General features: G+C 40.7%; 1 protein-coding gene across 1 annotated transcript; it reads right to left on the bottom strand.

Annotated features, from left to right (window-relative positions):
• Window positions 1–13,512: 13,512 nt before the first annotated feature.
• Window positions 13,513–19,353, bottom strand: XKR9 (XK related 9). The gene is given in 7 exon segments (XM_009947794.2): window positions 13,513–13,556; window positions 13,559–14,091; window positions 14,093–14,138; window positions 16,158–16,216; window positions 16,218–16,370; window positions 18,604–18,718; window positions 19,245–19,353. Coding segments are annotated over 7 exon segments (1,059 nt in total).

Raw genomic sequence — 19,353 nt, 5'->3', positions numbered from 1 at the left:
TCTGGATGATAAATTCCAGCAGCTGCATTATATGAAAAATCCACTACCTGTGGCAGGGCTCAATCTCCAGGTCCTGTTCTTCCGTCCTCTATGCTTGTACGGGACTGGAGCATCTTCCAGACTGGTGGTGATGGATTGGGCCAAGCTTGTGATAAAATTGTGTCCATATTTAATAGCCCTCAAATTTTATTCTGTGGGGGTTTTTGTTGTTATTTATCCACCCTCCTCTGCCCAGTGGCTGAGTAAACTTGCACAATCTCTTAATATCCACTATGTCTGTGGCAAAAGCTTTCACAGCATACAAAAAGCTCTCCTTTTGTTTTGAAAAATGGCGTACCTGTTTTATTTGATGCCCCCTTCTTATATCACTACAGATAAATAAATAGGGAGTGTTTACTTCCTTTTTTGTGTCAATAGCAATTTTGTAGACCTGTAGTGTATCACCTTTCATTTCACTCTTGTCTGAAGAGTTTTGATATAATTTGTTCTTTTCTGTGAAAGTTGTGAAACCGCTTTGATCGTGCTTGTTTCCCTATAGGTATCTTTTGTAATCATACTCCATTCTCTTTCTGAGATGGTGAAATAAGAACTGTGTATAGTATTTGAGGTCAGCACATTGTGGAGTTGTAGAATGGCATAATATTGCTGTAAAAACAAACCCTCCAGAAAAGTGTTGAGAAACAAAATACTATCTTCATTTAGAGTTCAACTGCAGCTCTTCTGGCTTAAAGAGAGACCAGGCCTACAGTTCATCTACAAAGGCAAGTGATTTACTCAGTAACACAAGGAATTTTAAACAATTTAAACTGCCATCACTTAAATTATTATCCTATTCTTACTCACGGTGCTTACTTCTTTCTTACTTACAAGCCCATGAGTCAAGCACCTCACTAGAACTGCTCTGGCTACTTGCTAGCTCCACTGAAGTTCTCATCTGGGGGAACTGGTGTAGTTTAACCATAGAATCAAGACAAAATAAGCTAACAGTTCCTTATCCCACGCTGCAGCTGACATAAATAACACTGATGACACTTTTTCCACGTGGCAACTTCTCTAAAAAATGTTAATGTTCAGGTTCCTACTACCTGACCTTTTTCAGGCTGACACTGGTTAAATGAAGAGCCTGACTTGATAGGACAGGGTGGGCTGAAAACATGCCATTACCTGTGTTGTAAGTTTTTGTGGATAAAAAGAGAAATTCCACTGCTGGCATTGCCAACCTCCTATCTTTGTAAGCCAAAGGAAAAAGAAAACTTTGACAGTTAGAGGGGGAGTAGGGAGTAGAATGGAGTGATGCAAAATGTTGCTAAAAAAATTTAGTCTGTAAAACTATTTTTGTCTTTGTATTACATTCCTTTTTTAATAATCACTTATGCAATTAAATCTCCAAAATGGAGAATACTTCCTTTGCAAACTGAACTTCTGACATTATTACCATGCAAGGAAATCATCATATCATGCCCTGATGCCTATTTGAAAGATTGCAGTGTCTTTTTAGTAATTCTGCTAAGAACGTGTGCCTAATGGAAAGTGTTTTCCAAATGAAAATAGTGCCTAGATAAAGAAAATCAACTGCATGATGAATGCTAGAACTGCTGATTAATATGTATGAAGTAGATTAGTTGGTAGGTAATAGACCAAGGATGTCAAGGAAGGATTAGGAAAATGAAAAGTAGCCCCCACACTTATAGATACTTATACAGTAAACTGTACTGCCCCTCCCAGCACAGCAGCAACTATCTGTTTTCGTTATATATATGTGAATGTTTTGTGGTGGTGCTTGCTATTTTTATTAGAATCATGTTTGCTCTGTTTGTACACCAGAAGACATCCCTGGCAGAGATGTTCTTTTTGCAGTTGGCTATACTGCCTGAAGTAATAGGGGGCAAAATACTTACAATGAAAACAAATGCAGATTATACAGACAAAGTTAGGTTAAAAAGAAGAGATATCAGAGACTCTAGAGTCATGGAGTTACTGACCCAAACCAGTCCCTCTGCATGGATCATTGAAGCACTGTAGGGATATTTTGGCTGAAGCCCAGAGGCCCTTACTCTCTTTTACACAGCACCATATCATAGAATCATAGAGTGGTTTGGGTTGGAAGGGGTCTTAAAGGCCATCTAGTTCCCAGCCCCCTGCCATGGGCAGGGACACCTTCCACTAGATCTCATTGCTCCAAGCCCCATCCAACCTGGCCTTGAACACTGCCAGGGAGGGGGCAGCCACAGCTTCTCTGGGCAACCTGTGCCAGTGCCTCACCACCCTCACAGTAGAGAATTTCTTCCTCATATCTAATATAAATCTCCCCTCTTTCAGTTTGAAATCCACACTAACAAACTCTCTGGGCCCAAGGTGCTCACTCAGCAGCTCTCTGCAGTACCTTTCTTAACACCTCCCTTCACAAGAGGTTCAGAGCCAGTCCCCGTGTTTCTGCCTTCACAGCATGGTCAGTCTGCAGCTTGTGTAGGCGCCCACAATGAAGATGTGTCTATTCAAGCTCGGTCTATAGGAATTTAGGTGAATAGCAATCTTAGGCAGGTTTTGTGGTGTTGGAACAATATGTAGGCTGAGACTTTTCACAAGCCATATAAGTGAGGAAGCCTACCTCAGACTTTTCTATTTACATTTAGGTGTTGAAAGCCTTGTAAAAGCTACAGCTCTTTCTGGCCGTTTGGTCCATGTCATGTTTCCCAATTTTAACTAGAAATGACAAGTACTGTGGCCTGCTTGTGTGTTGCTATGGTAGGTACTTCAGGATCTGAGGCTTTTCATGCTGTGCTTCCTTTTTCAGGTTCTCCCAGCCCAAAATTCCAAACTATATATGATAACCTCCAGCAATACTAAAATATAGACAGAATTGCATTTCTTATCTCATTTTCACTGGTTATTCAACAATATTACGTGATAGGAATGATTTTTTTTTCAAAGACTTTCGATTGCTGTTTTTCTATAGTTACAGAAAATCCCCAAATCAAGTCCTGTTACAGATGCCACATACAGCAATGTTCCTGGCTTGGAAGCCACGTTGCTGTCTGAAAATGTTTTCTCTTCTTGTTACCAGTACCCTTTCACGATTAACACTGTCAAAATTAGGGGGTTTTAAATGTTCCTGGTTTTGGCTTGTTTGCTGACCTGCAGATGACTTGACGCTGCTTCTGTCTGTCTACCTGTAGTATACTAACTTCTGAATGTCACAGTTGACTGTTCCCTGAAGTTCAGATGGCAGGGGATAAGCCCTTTTAGCCAGGGGAATTTGGATGGATATGAAAGAAGGTGGAGGTGCAAAGGAAGACCTTTGCATCTGTTCAGATAAGCCACTAATTCAAACACATTTGCAATTGATTAGAGATCAAAGAACGGTCAGCAGAACTAACTAGCATGTTCCAACATAGTATGAAGTTTTATCTCATCTTACTAACAACCCCACTGCCTCTAGGTGGCCCTGTTTGAGCAGGAGGGTTGGGCCAGATGACCTCTAGTGGTCCCTTCCAACCTCAACTGTTCTGTGATTGTGACACAGCTGGACAGAAAGAGAAGTCATAAGTGAGTAACAAAATTATGTCTGGCCCAGAAGTACAGCAATGGCACTGGTGTAGGCACTGGAGGATTGAAAAAGCACATAAAAGCGTGAAGGAACAGGACAAGACCTGGGAATATGAGGATGAAAGTACAGAAGCAGTAAAAATGGCTGAAATGGGAGATCAACAGACTGCCTTATATAGGAAGGATGGGTAGAAAAGACACTGGAAAAAGTTCTTGAAAAAGGTGTTACAAAGGCTCTGTTATAGAGAGGGAGATGGACTATACAACATTCTTCATCTGAAAGAAGAGGGGAGGCTGAATGGCATCATAATGTGTGGATGGGACACAGACACACAGCGGAAAGATGTGGAAAAGTGCTCCGTGTGTGTACAATAATCAGGCCTGCAGAAGCAAGGGTACTGTACAACACTCAACTGACCTTTAGATAAGCAGCAGGGGTGAGGTGCAGCAGAAGAGCCTCACTTCAGGGTGCTTCTCTGCCTGCGCAGCCAGGTCCTGCCCCTTTCCTCCTGCACAGGAGCTGGGCTCCTGCCCTCTCCTCAGGCATGAGTGGGGTACTAGTGAAGACTGAGCTGAAAAAGAGTCTCTCTGCTGGAACAGGGCAGGGACTAACCTGCCTCTTCTTCCCTTCTCCCCCACACCTTGGTCCCACTTAGGTTGTATCCAAAATCCTGTTGCCATTTGCCCTCCCCATGCATAGACTGACTGGGTGCCATGCAAAGATGCTTATCAGTGAACAGCAACAGCCGAGCTAACTCCCGAGGAAGCACCAGGTAGGCCTCAATAGAAAGTGAAGGAGTGAGAGGGACAAGGTATGGGCAAGTCACTTCTGAAATTATTTTCTAATTGCTTGCGATTTCAAGATATACCATGATAGAAGATGGATGTTCTGTGTGCTGTCTTCTCAAGATGTGCTCTGATGGACAGATGATAGAGCAATGTTGAATTGCACGTGCTGAGAACTTGTTTCTAGAGCTCAGTAGGCAGTAGGAGAATCCAGTCTTCTAAAATTTATGAAACAGGCTTTTATTTTTTTAACATGGTAACATATTGGATTGATCAATTTATTCCCCTGAGCTTCCTGAGATAAGCTGCAGTAAACTGTATCAGTAAGCACAGATCCTCTCTAATCTACTGCTGAGAAAACCCTTTTTTAAAACAAAAATTCAGGTGGAGGTCTTAAATGATGTAGAATTTTTGGCTTAGTGTATGGCTGGCTGACACATACGTAGAATACCACTGACACAATATTGTTGCGACTTTTGTAAGCAGTAAATAAATCATTGCTTTGACAGTCCCCCATTTGTGCACGTTATTGATAAAAGGAAGCTGAAAGTGGAAGACTTGGTATTTCAGCAGGATTCTGTTGCTTTCTTCCTAAGTGGTTGAGCTGAAAACTCACTTTGTCCTTTCTCAAAACACCTAAGCATAAGTAGCCATTAACCAGCAAACAGGGGACCATCCACCTTGCACGTTGAGTTTGGTAACTGCTGAGCCTCAGAGGTCCAGCCCTCTTTGGTGGGGTGAAAACAAGGGGTGATAAGGCCTGCAAGTTATTTGCTTCTATTCTCCCATGCACAATCCCTCATTAGCAAAACCAAAAAAACAACAAAAAAACCAACCAAAATCCACACCAAAAAAACAACAACCAAACACTTGTGCTTTTGTGTTTTGTTTTTCTTTCTGATTGAGGAAGGCCACACCCAGCTGTTTTAACTATACTTGTAAATACATACATGTAAACATTATTTCTTTGTCTGGGAGAACGAAAGTGAGAGAAAGCTTTTGGGGTTTAATTTCTCTTTTTTGAAGAAAGGCCTAAATTAATTTACTGATAGCTACAATTGTTGCTCAAGTCTGATTATAATTATATACATTAAATCACTAATTATAAATTTATATTAATTTTTTTCACACAATAATAATTCTTTGAAACTGCCATTTATTTCTTTCTATAGAATTCCCCAAACTGTTTAACAGAACACAATAAAAATGGACATACAACTTGAAAAATAACTTTGCTTATATTATGCTTTTTTAAAAAGCTGTTGATTATGATAACTGTTTGCCAAAGCGCAAGCTCATTAGCCTATGCAAATTCTGATAGTGTCATTTAAGAAGGTGTTTCTAAGGGACTTCTTCCCTGTTACGTGGCCTAGCCTGTTTTCCCTTGTGTTGATGTAACTGCGCCATTCAGCTTTGCAGACTATAAGGTCACGTGCAGTTAAGATCATGTAGTCGATGCCATGGTAGAGAACTCAGAGAGAATTCACCAGGGGTAAGTTCCTTCCACTTTTCTTCTCAAGTGAGAAAATGTTATAAGGTCGTATCAGCAATTTGTACCCAAGCAAAACCTAATACAAGTTGATATACATTTCACTTTAAACACTTGAGATCATTGCTTCCTACACTGAAGATGTTAATACCAAGTTTCAGAGGAAAGTTACTTATTTCAACATGCTTTGATAATGTCGTCTGAAATGCTAAACGTAAGCCATTATGCAGAATAAGGAAATGAGATTCAAAGGATCTCAGAGAAACCCGTGTCTATAGGGGAAAGAAGACACATTCCCACCATTCCATTTTTAGCTTTTCAGTGGTTGAAATAGCCAGCTAATGTCCCTGTGCTCCCTATATAGACAGTCTGAAGAGTCTTACTGATAATTTAATGGGGTCATGCTACATGTGATAGAATTACTATGCAAAGGGTCAGTTATATCACCTAATTTTACCCATCTAAACCACATCCTGTCAATGATCCTTCTGTAGTCAATGAGAACAGGCACCTCTAAAGGAAGATTCTTCACATCCTAAACAGGCGGTGGGGTAGACAGGTTGACAGTCCTCTGGATGTGATTTTTTTTTTCTTCTGTTGATTGTAGAGGACCCTGTACAACTTGTCATCCAATTCGAATTTATTGTATATGGCGGAAAACTGAGATAAACACCAACCTACAAGCAAGGGCACCAATACTGCTCACGTAACATGGCCACATGCTAGTGACTGTGGCAAAGCAACACAGAGTGATATGAGGTACTGTTGTGTTGCTTTGGAGTGCTGACAAAAGCAACTGACAGGTGACTAAGGCTTATCCCTTTAAATCTGAGTTTAGGAATGGCTATAGCCCAGCAAAACACAGCCCAAAACAGCTTGGAAGAGACTTGTTGTATGTAATCTCTCTGTGTTGTTGTGCTTATTGTATGACATCATTTTCCAAAGCCCAGATTACAAAAATACTTTCTTCTCACTCTGCTTTTTCATCCAATTGAAACAGGATAACAAAGACCTGATGGTTTACAAAACTATCGACAGCATGCAGCCTCAGTGATAGCAGTGGCATGTATCACCACACGGCATAACTTCAACTAGGCAAGTGCATTTCTTCTCTCAGTTGAATAATGCCTTGTTCACTAAAGATGCACATCTTCATGTAGGACATCATTTTGGAAAAACCCAAATATAAGCATAGCAGAATTATAAAAAGCCAAGGATATTTTCCTGAAGTCTCTCAAACTTACGTGAACACCCAGCCAAATTCTGATGAATTTGCCGTTGAGAAGGAGAAGCTGTTTTCTAGACCATGTGCTGAATATTCATGGAAACAAATCTCCAAAGGAAGCCAGGCCCTAAAGAAGACTGAAGTAGCTGAACTTCATCTTACAGTGCAAACTAAACGCCCAAAGGGGGAAGAACAGATAAGACAATGCTTCTGCACAAAAATATTTGTGTTACCATGCATGGAACAAGAGTCACTGAAAGTCATGATGTTGTAAAGAAAGATATCAAGGGTTTGAGGCTGGGCTGACCACTAACAAACGACAGATGCTCTCCATTAACACCTCTCCCCCCCCAAAAGGGAAAAGGAGAGAGAACAAGGGAGAGAGACTGTATGGTTTGGAAAAGAAAACTAAAACAGCTTTAACGGAACAATAACAATAAAAGAAAATATAATAATAAGGAAATAATGAAATAAATACAATACGTACAAATATATACAAAACCAATACCAAACCAAACTCCCCCCACCCTGATGACCATACGTCACCAACACACTGCAGGGCTGGCACTGGGGCAGTCCCAGGCTGGACTCAGCAGCAGACGGGAACCGGATGCAGGAGGTGGACTCAGGCACTGGATTCAGGGATGCACGGATTGGGATCGATGACAGAAGAACAGATGGAGTCCTCCTCAGATGTCGGCCATCGAAGAAGAGAGAGACACCTTTGTGATCTCTCAGCTTTATACTGAATATGACGTATATGGGATGGAACACTCTGTTGGTCAGGTTTGGGTCACCGGTCCGGTTCGCTCCTCCCTGCAGGTGCGACCTTTTACGTGCTCGAGACCCTTTTCACTGATGTCACCCCAACACGCAGTACAAGATTTAGCAGTGACCTTGGTCGCTATAAGAACAAGTACAAGCAAGGGCCTCTCTGCACACCATTCCTTGGTACGAACTATAAACATCGGGCCTTATCACTGCTAGAAGCAGTCACTGCCTGAAAAAACATGCTGCTGTTTCAGAAAGTGCCGTTAGTTAGAGGAGACTTAACTGAAAAGTTAAAGCACTAAAACAGAATGAGTTCTGGTTTAGCCCAAACCAGGACAAAAGACAAACTAATTACAATATAAAAATAGGATTATAGCCTGTGGACACGAGAAGTAATTCATCTGATACACTCAGCAGTACCAAGACTATTGCATAGATATCAGTCCTGCACTTCACAAAAGACATGGTCAAATGGAAGAGAAAGCAGCAGGAAGGATCGTCAGTAATTAAGTGGTTTCATGTGCTTGCTGCTCAGAGAAGCCTGAGAACATGATAATGATCTTCAAATATGTAAAATACTGCTTTACAGTAGAAGGGAACCATCTGCTCTGCAAGGCAAGGAGGACAACAAGGGGCTCAGACTGCAGTAAGAAGCTGGACATAGGAGGCTTTAATTGACAATACTGTGTAGATCTGGGAGAGGTTACCTGGGACATTGTGTACTTCAGACCCAAACAGAAAACTTCTGCCAGGAATGGCACAAGCACAGTGGTTCTGCTGTAGGACAAACTACAAAACTATGTTTGAGGCCCCGTTCTGCTGTGCTACAGTACAACACATTTGAAGTTTGACTGAACGTGTGGAGTCTGCTATGTGGAAAATGGGTGAAAAAAAGAGCTGGTGCTTCCACTGTCTCTATTTGTTATGCCTTCCTCTCCATACCTTCATCTTTGCAAGTGACCTTCAAACATGTAGCTTTGTCATTTACCCTATCACAGCAGCTAGAGACTGTCCAGGGACATTTAGCCCTTGATTTTCAGCACTTGACCTACTCTCCACAGAACAAAATGGGTAACTGTCTCTTTTCCAAGATGTTTGTAGGCTCCCATTAAAAAATACCTGTGCTTAATCACAGAGATTTAAGATCACTTGTAAGTGCTGAGCAGACAAAGCACAACAGAACCTTACTAACAACTTTTTGTTGTATTCTGGTTGCAACAGATGTATATTCTTCTAAGTACTGTCCTAGACACCTTGAAAAAGTGCTAGTAGTAGTAGCAATAATGGTAATGATTATGAAGATTTTTTTGTTGACATCAGCAAATTCATGCTAGAGTTTCTGAGGCATGAACAGGCACTTGAAACCCTTCCTATCCTTTCTCGTTCAGCTCTGTTATTTACACCTGTGTTCACTGTCAGAAATAAAAAGAGTATGCTGAGAATAGAAACAGATATGGAAACCAATGTGCAACCGCAGGAAGGCCAGTGCAGTCTGTAGTTTCAACAGCTGTTAGCAGGCTAACGTAAGTTTGAAGCATCACTCCCTGTCTCACCAAGGTCTACATTTGACTAAGCTAATGGTTGTGGGACTCTCACAGTGGGAATCTTCAGTGTGACTTGTATTTGTTATATGTTAGCTAATTGGAGGTAAAAGGAGAAAATTTTTTTATGAAGGTGGGTTCCACAGGGTTATCTGCGCTCCATTCAAACATGGATTGTACGGCCCATCTACTTTGCTATTCTTCTATTAAAAATCTGTAAAGTGAAACTAAAGTGCTAGGAAGCAGAGAAGAGCACAAAGAGGTGGAACAGGAAAGTTCTTCAGCTGGAATGAATGACAAGCACATGTATTGCCTCAGGTTCAGACAAGATAAGTTGTTTAACCTCTCAAAGCTTATCTTTTTTGGGAAGAACGTACACATGGTGAAAACTGTGGGCAGAATGTAAGTAAGCCTAAAACCAGCTACCTTTGAGCTGTGTGCATGCTTCTACACTGCATAATAAAAATGAGAGATGTTAGTTTTGAAACCGCCTTTGAGATTTAAGACTCTATGGTAGAAAAAAAGAGATGGTACTTTAATGTCTAAATATACAAAGGTTAATGTTTGGGCTTTGAGCTTTTAGAAATAAATATGTATAGTACCAGTAACGATCAAGAGGAGGAACTCAGCACTCTGAAGGGTTAAATTGAACTTTAGTCTTCCACCAATCACTCTCTGGTACTGTGTCTTCATAAATTTCCCCCATTTATGGAGTGTTTTTGATGGCAGGCAATTCTTTGTTGAAAGTTAAGTGCTCTTTTATATGAATAAATAAAGAAGGCTTTGGTTTGAATGAATACATTATTTTGACAAATGTTTATTGGAAACCCAATTATGGCTTCATAAATCAGTGCTATCTGTGGTACATCAGGTGAGCTCACCCATGCCATCAAATGGCATGTTGAATATTAGTAGGATAATTAAAACAATTCTGTTGAATGTTGTCCCTCTTACCAGGTCTGACAGTAGTCAAAACAGGAAGAAATTGTTTATTATTTTTATTTAACTTATTAAAATAGTTCTTGTAAGATGTAATGGACATACTTAACAAAAAGAAAAAAAAACAACATTTGTTTTCAATTTGCAGTTAGATTAAAATGACAAGGTCAGGCACAATGCATAAACTGAGTGGCAGCTGAATTTTAAGAGCAGTTGGGGAACAGAAAGGCTGTGTATGGAGTCTACTGTTTGAACTTTACACCTAGGTGAAGCAGGGCCTTGTTTGTTTTGTCTAAAGTGGTCATTGATAATATGAAATGTGTCTAAGTCAATTCATGTGCTCCCTGGTCCTCCTTGCTACAGTGATTCTGAGTTAGAATGACCAAATGAATGAGGAGACATTTTCATAACTATGAAAATTAAGGGAATCAAGTGAAAATCTTGAACTCGAGGTCAAGAAGAAAGGGAGGAGGTTGAAGTTGAAAATAAATAAATAAAGGTCTACAGGGGACCTAGCTAACAGAAATTCCCCTCTCTTGAGGCCCTCTGACCGATGACAGCAAAATGAAGATATCTACAGTATCTGCGGCAGGACAGCAAAGACTTGTTTAAGCTTTATGAAAAGAATCTGCATGATTTCCCAAAGGATCATTTTCCAATTTTAGGATATGGCTAAATTGATATCCACTAGGACTTACAAGCATGAAATAGGGATTGAAACTTAAGTAATTGGGTTTGGTGTGTATTTGAATTAGTGTGATATAAATAGCCACCTACATGCCTTTCTTACCAATCCAACTTCAGTATAACATTTTCTCAGTGGCACAGAAGAGGGAACGGGTAAACATAAGGGGAACAACAGAAGGTAACCCAACATTCTGCTTTTCTTCCGTGAAACAAAATGCATGCTAGTGGGCCAGAGAGATGGCAATGAAATACTTTTATTTGGAATGGTATCAGTTCACTGAAAGGAAAAAAAAAAAAAAATCACTAAGACGTTTTCTTTTCTCTTCAGAAACTAACCTTCCTCTAGAGCTATTCAGGCTCCCAATTTCTGGCATCTGGCAGCAGGCAGACAGCCTGGAGGCCCCAGGGCTGAAGCTCCCACACTAGGACTTCTCAGAAGCTCATATTTCTCCAGAGATCTGCTTCTCAGATAATGTTTGAAGTTTCAGGTCTTCTTCCAAATAATGGTCATATGAAATTTTGTCATTTTCTGCAAGATAGAGATAATATTCTCCCTTTTCCACCCTACCTTTCCCTAGTCTCTTCTCAGGATTTCAGATGAACAAACAAAAGAAGTGTGGGAAGAAAACAGGGATAGCCTTCACTATTTAGGATCCTGTTTTTTCATAGCAAAGTAAGAGTATATTCAGCTTAAAGCCAGGCATGCATTTTGCTGCCAAGGGCACCATCACTGGTAACGAATACTCTGTAGATAAAGGAGACAAATCCTGGTGCATGAAGCAGGATGGAGCCTTGGGCCTTTTCTCTTACCTAAGCAGCTGTTCCAGGGCAAACAAACCTGGAAATCTCTTTTCCCAGAGTAGAGAGAAGTGGAGGTACTGTTTTATACATTAATCTTAGGAAAACTATCGAGTAAGATGTATGGATTGTGCTTTTTTATGTCTTAACTTCTGGACCCACATTCTAGTTACCCCTAAGTGGAAATGAAGGATTTTAGAACTAACCTCTTCTTACTACGCTGCTTTTTCATGCATATCCTCAGAAAAGCAGACCACTCAGTTAAAGCTATGCACCTAGAAATTAATTTCCTTGAATAGGATTAAGGAGATGTAAGTGGTTGGCCTGGTAAAGAGAACTATGGCAATGGAACAGGAAAGAAACACATTTAGAAACTTCCCTGAGCTCTGCTATGGCTGGAAGAGTAACAAGAAAAAAGCAGTCTGCAAGATGCAGCTCTTCAGCACCCTGATTATCAACTAAAGCATCGGCCCTTCCCCCGAAGTTTCAGGGAAGTTTGCTGTCAATCAATAATGCTAACAGATTTGGTTCCTGGCAAAGTTTATCAGTTTTTCTTATCTCCAGTCTCTTTTCTCAAACCCTGTTTCCTCTCTTTGCCTGTGGCTACTCTGACTGCAAATGTGAATTATTGGAAGGGGAAAGGAGAAGAGCGAGCAAGCCTCAGTTTTCATAATTCAGGTCTAAAACACAGCAGCTCTGAAATACTTCCCGTAGGTTTTATTTCTGAAGAAGCTGTGGCTAGCCACCGTATTTCCTTTGTTGTTGATTTAGCATTTGAACACAGGACTGAAACGTTGTCTAATTTCACTCTGCCTTCTGCCAAAAACATCTCAATGGACAAGCTGGTCATTCCATCATTTCTAAGCCCCTGTGAGAGCAATGCATCAAAAGAAGCTGCATACCTTCCATAGCCTCCTATTTCAGTGGAAACCAGCATTTAAAGTATTACATCTTACAGCTCAAAGGAGAGGAAAGCTTCAAGGAAGATAGTTCTTCCTTTATATGCAAGGCCCCCTGTTGCCACTCATAAATCACTCACGATGCTGTTATAATCCAGAACAACAAGCTGGCATCACCCCTAAATACAGAAGGTTGTGCAAAAGATTAGCAGAACAAAACCAATAAAGAAGTAATTAAAACACCTAGAAGATAAAATGCTTGAAAATATCTCCCCAAATTTCCCTGTGGCAAGACAATGATTGAGACATAAATCAAAGCTATTCTCCTTCAGGGGATATTTAGGAAGATGGCAGTAGGCTCATCTAAAGAACTGCAGCTTTTACGCTAATGGGGAGACGCAGATAACTGATCACTGCCCTCAATTACTTCAAATGCACTCCACTTTCCTTCCAGCAAGAAAAGCAAAGTAAGCCTTGTTTTTAACAGAATCAACATAAATGAACAGAATATGTTTTTAATGCTAGCTTTCATTTGATTAACTTTCAGGTTTTCCTATTTTTTGTTTGCATTGCTAAAAACTAAACCAGTGGATTGTGTTGGATGGATAGATTAAATCGCTGCTTTTCCAAAAGTAACTTTGACCAGCTCGTAGAGAAATATTCACGTCATAAAAGCTTTGAACAGCATCACAGAAAACAATAGTTATTCAGAGCCAATAATTCTGGTCCATTGTGTACTACTCGGTGATGGTACACGAGAAACAATGACAGAGGAACAGACTGTCCAGCAAGTATTTGCTCTGAAGTCCACACAAAAAAAATCTATGCTGTTCATTGCATTATGAAATCTTGAAATCTCCCAGTTTTCTTTCTTTTTGTCCTGCCTCTCCATCAGCTTTGTCTGAACATGCCTGTGGTCTGCAGTAAGCAGTGGGATGAAAACACCTGTAATAAACAACAAGAAAAATAATACCTAACACCACCCTAAGAATAGCTAGGATGCTCACAATTGTACAGTGTATTTTCTTGATAATGGAAGGTTTCCAGAACATATATACAAACAGAATACCTAGAGTTACAACAGTGTGACTAGCATAATAAATAGAAATGCAAACGTTTTTTTCCCCGTTTTATTAAAAAAAGGTAAAAACCAGAATGATTCCAACAACAGTTCTGTACAGATATTCCATCTTCTTAGATTTGCAAACCGTCATATGTTGTTTCAAAATCCATGTGAAGCCACAGATCCAAAGAAATATCAGCAGAATTATAGAACTTCTAACACTTAGTAGAGTGATCAGTGAAATACCGAGTGTCCAAGAAGTGATGGTAAGCAGGTTATAGAAGCGATACACCAACTTGTAGAGCACATGAAATTCATCTTTATCAGGCAGAGATTTTCATAATGGCAACCATTGAAAAGGAGATACCACAAAAAGACATAATAGTGGCAGCATTTAAACAAAACACAAAGAAAAATGTTAGACCAAAGAAAAAGATACTTATTTTACAATATAATTTCTGAATGAATGAGACAAGTTCATGCATTCATAACACTTTCCTTATACAAATTTCATATTTCCTCTGTGCTCCTGAACAAGTCACCTTAATTTTAAGGATCAGCTTAGTTACCTACATCTAGGCACCTAATGCGGTTTGGTAGTGCTATGTTATCCTGCCCAGCCTCTGGCCGTTAATGGGCTCAACTAAGCTGTGTGTCATATTTGCCATTGCCATACACAGATGGCTCAGAAATTCCCAAAGTATTGCAAATAGCTGTCCCGTCCCACTCAGTGGGTTTAGGGGTAGGTGAATCTTTTGTATCCTCTCTTTTAAAAGGGGTTTTCCTCTGCATGGCAGAGACCTCTTGCTCAGCAAAGGTAGAGAGTTAAATAACCCTCTTTGGTCAGTAGATTCACAGCAATAACACACTTTAATAGTAATAATGTTTCACAGACTGGATAAAGGTAAGGTTTCAAAGATCAGATAAAATAATATTTCACAGATTGGATAAAAGCATGGCTTTCCCTAATTCTATCTAATACTATGGAGAGAGAAGGAAAAAAAAAAAAAGAGAGACAAAGAAAGAGAGAGAAAGAAAGAGAGACAGAGAGAGATCACCACTCATGGGGTCCAGCAACATCTCACAGGTCCGGTCTGCTCTTTGGTTCTTCGGTGACGGATGCATACCTATGTCTTGATTATTGGTATTTTTATTGTCCCTTTCATTCATATTCATGAGTCTTGTTCACATTATCCCCTCCTCTTCTCTCTTTCCATGCTAATTGGGATGCAGGCACAGTATGCAACCTTTTGGGCGGTCCAAGGGTGTTCTGTCCACTACAGATAAGGGAGTGGACCTCCTCAAGTCCAGTAAACACCTGTAGATAACGGAGTGGGCCTCCTCAAGTCCAGAAACACCCCTCTTCTGCAGGGTTTGTCTGTTTGGATAGGGGAGGTTGGGTAGCCGCTCCAGCTGAAGCCCCCCTTTATCAATTGCCCCAACTAAAGTTACTGAAGGAGAACACTGCTCCACCTTCTTATCTCTGAGGAGGGAGCACCGCTCCACCTTCACAGGGCTTGTTCTCTCCCTGGAGCAGGGTGTACTGCAAAGCAGGCTGGTTTTAGGGCTAATACATCAAACTTGCAGTGTAAAACAGTAAATACATAAAATCTTCAAAATAGGTTGTTTAAGGCAAAAACTCAGATTGTCTTTCACAATAGCCCACAAAAACTTAAGTTTCAGCAAATGATATTGACTCTGGGGTGTCTATAATGTAGAACTCTATAACCAAGACTTAACCCTTCACATGGTCATATTTAAGATGAGATTTGTCTGACCGTTTTGTTCGAGTACCTATTGACTCCATGGACTATTAAGGAACACTAGGCAGCACTGCAGGTCTCTCCATTTGGTTAAATAAATTCCAGCCCTAAGTAAGTCAGTGTCTTGCCAATAACCCTGATAGTTTTAGAGCAGGAAATGGTACAGCTGCTGTCTTGCTTCCGAGTTGAACCAGTATCTCTTCATCATATTGCATTCTGCAATGCTGACACATCCTCTGGGTTTTTTCTGACTTTGTCCCTCATCTGTAACACAGATGATGCTAGTGACAGCTCACAGGGCTGCTCTAAACATATTACTGTTTTCAAGAGGCCTAGTTAGCAGTTTTAAAAAAAACTATAAACAAAAGCACACAAAACAAACTGCTCCGCAAATTATACACTGATTGTATTCAATAGTTTATTTTCAAGTGATGTATCATGAGATATTAGGCCTTGTTACCATGAAATCTTCCTTCTCATGGATTTAGCAGAACAGACCATCTACTAGGCAGAAATTCTAATGAAATGCAGAGTAATGATACAGCGGAGTGTAAGTTTTCCAAGGTATGTTTAAAATGTTATCCAATCACATGAGTTATCTTTTTAGGTAAGATACTGAACTTACAAATTAAGGAGAAAGAGAGACTCACGTTGGCAGAAGTTATTTCTGCCATGGTCCGTGACGATGTAAATCTGGACGAAAATAGAAGAAAGTCTTGAATACCCTGAGCATGTTAATATCAGTCACTACATCAACAGCTTGATTTTGAATGAAGTTGAGACTTTCTGAAGTTTCTGATGCATCTCTGCTGCTTTTGTGTTTAAATGGAGCTTGGCAGGCATACTTCAAAGCAAACCAATACCTATAAAAAAAAGAAGACTTGATTAGACAGTGTTTTTTAGAAGCACAACTCAATAAAATGATACACCCTTACAATGACTTTTCCCATTTCATTCTCCATTCACATTTTACCTTTGAATGTAATCATAATTAACCCAGCACTTTCTACTAAGATAAAGTTTTGTCTGCTATCTGTCTGCTACCAGCGATATCAGATGATCATTTCAGCCCAGCAATACCAATGCAACATAAAAACTACTGGAACAGAATGAGACTTGCCTGAATAAAGATTACAAGCTTTAAAGAAATAAGAACCTAACAAAATAAAAGTAGCATATTTCTGAAAATTCCCTTAGCATCTCCCCTCAGTCTCTCTTTGAGATACTCGTTCACTTTTTTTGTATCCTTTTAAGGGTATTAGTGAATACCCAGCTGTGAACATCCACATCTATATAATATAGATAGATCCCTAAGCCCCAAGGATAATATCTGATGAACTGCAAACATACAACAGACTTTTAAAAGAAAAAATCACTACAGTGTTATTTTCTAAATACTCAGGAAGACTTTCATTTCCAAAAATGATTTTTGAGACATGTGGATTCCTGGGTTGACAGGTGCTATTAATAATCTGAGGGATTTTATATGAGAAGCCATTTATTTTGGCAAATGAGTGCACCTGAATGACTTTCAGAACAATTCTGGTTTATTTTCAATTAAGCCTAAACGAACACTTCCTCTAAAAGAGCAGTAAATATAAATATACATGGAATTACTTAGTGATGACTGGTGTACATTCTATGTAGCAAAGAACCTTTTCTGCTCAGATCTCTCTAATGCTTTGCTTAGAGATAGATAAGACCTAGCTCTTATTCTGATTTTCATGACCTTTGCTTCAAGCCTGGAGGTCGGCATAGCACCTCACAGTGGAGAGAACACTTAAGTTTTAAACAAAAAACATTTTGATAAGGGAGGAACCAGCTATTTCCCATGGTAATCTTTACAGCTGTGTTTAGGAAAAGAGGATGGTGGCTACAACCTGGTGTAGGACCAGAGCTCCAGCTGCTGGAAACTACAGTATTTCCATTGTCCCTGATGAAGTCACACACACATACACAGCCCTGGTGAATGAGCTGACTCATTGCAGTAGTTCTCAGGAAGCCAAGCAAAGCAGTTACTGCTATAACAGACAAAATGGGGCAATTTGTTGCCTCTTGTTCTGACTCCTCCTCCTCTACTGGTTTTGCATGAGAACAACCCTCATCCAAGTCTTCATCCTCCATCACTGGGTGATCTGACTTTTTAGGATGTTTTTTCCCAGTTGGGTCATCCTTCACCTCTGATTCCAACTCTGGCTCATCTGATGGTTTTGCTTGAGAAGGACCCTCTCCCAGATCTGCTTGAGAAGGCCCCTCTTACAGATCGTCCTCATCCTTCACTAAGCAATTTGAATTTTTTGTGTGTTTCTTTCTGGTCATAGAAGCATAGCATCATTCAGGTTGGAAAAGACCTTTGAGATCATCAAGTCCAACCATCAACCCTACTCTACCAAGCACACCCCTAAACCACATCTCCAAGCACCACATCTAAATGACCTTTAAACACATTAAGGGACGGTGACTCAACCACCTCCCTGGGCAGCCTATCCCAATGTCTGACAACCCTTCCAGTGAAAAAATTTTTCCTGATGTCTAGCCTAAACCTACCCTGGTGCAGCTTGAGTCTCTTGTTCTATGATTTAATTACCTGTGAGAAGAGACGAGCACCCACCTCTCTACAATGTCCTCTCAGGTAGTTGTAGAGAGCAGTTAGGTCTCCCCTCAGCCTCCTTTTCTTAAGACTAAATAGCCCCAGTTCCCTCAACCGCTCTTCATAAGACTTATTCTCTAGGACTTTCACCAGCTTTGTTGCCCTTCTCTGCAACTCGTACTGGTACAGATTGAGTGGGAGAGGCCTGAGTGGCTGTCATTGGAGCTGCTGTGCGCATTGTCAGAGTTGGAGTGGCAGCAGTGCTTTTTGTGGGAGTTGAGCTGGTTGAGTAACACCTGCATCAGTGTTGATACCACACACCCTGAAGCACATTCAGAAGAATCAATAATAATATAATGATATTTTGATAGTAACAATATCTGGAATCCTCCAAATGTAGTGAAATCAAGTTGCCATAAAAGGGAGAAGTATAATTTCTCCAGGCATAAACGGGAAAAGTCATTTCCCAACGTCAAACTGAAAGTGTAATTAGTCACAAAATTCACCAGGAGGAGCCCGAGGCACACAGGTACAGCCGCTCTCCCGTGTCACCCAAGATAAAACAGTCGTAACAAGCCATTCGAAAACTGCGGCTTCCTCCACACGCCCTACGCGAATATACTGCAAATAACCACCTCCAACAACTAAACCTTAACACAACACAGCCAGCAGAAAAGGCAGCAACATAGCACTTGACTCTGGACCCAACTCTACTAACAAAGGATATACCACTGTGCTTAGCAACCCTATCATGATGCGAGCTGCCTGTTTTAATTTCCCACCATTCAAGACTCTCAAAGGGAAAAATCTGATATTCTCTCAAATAAGCTAGCCAGGATTTGAACTATTCAGGTAATTTGTCGGAGCCCTGGTGGAGCCCCGTGTTGGGCACCAATTTATCTCTCATGAGATAAGGCTGGACCAGCCACTAACAAAGGACAGAGGCCCCCAGTGCTAGGAACAAGTAGGAGCATTTGTGAGTCCCTCTCAGTCAGAGCTTAATGACTCCCAGAGTCCATTAGCAGGAGAGGGAACAAGCACCACAAGCCAAGCCGAGGTGATGCAGAGCTGGGGCCACCATCAGCAGGAGATGGAACAAGATGGGCATCCATAGGCTGGAGCTGGTAGAAGCAGGAGCATCTCTTACCTGGCATGTGCAGGAGCTGGAGCTGAAACAGGGTGGGATGTCCATCAGCTGGAGCAGGAACAAGCCAGAGTGGGTATGAGCTGGAGCTGCAACAAGGCAGAGGGTCCAT

The sequence above is a fragment of the Leptosomus discolor genome, chromosome 5 (assembly GCF_034619465.1).
Source record: "Leptosomus discolor isolate bLepDis1 chromosome 5, bLepDis1.hap2, whole genome shotgun sequence".
In the NCBI taxonomy this organism is placed as follows: domain Eukaryota; kingdom Metazoa; phylum Chordata; class Aves; order Leptosomiformes; family Leptosomidae; genus Leptosomus; species Leptosomus discolor.
The sequence above is the reverse complement of the archived record's forward strand: the minus strand, read 5'-3'. Positions and strand labels throughout refer to the sequence as shown.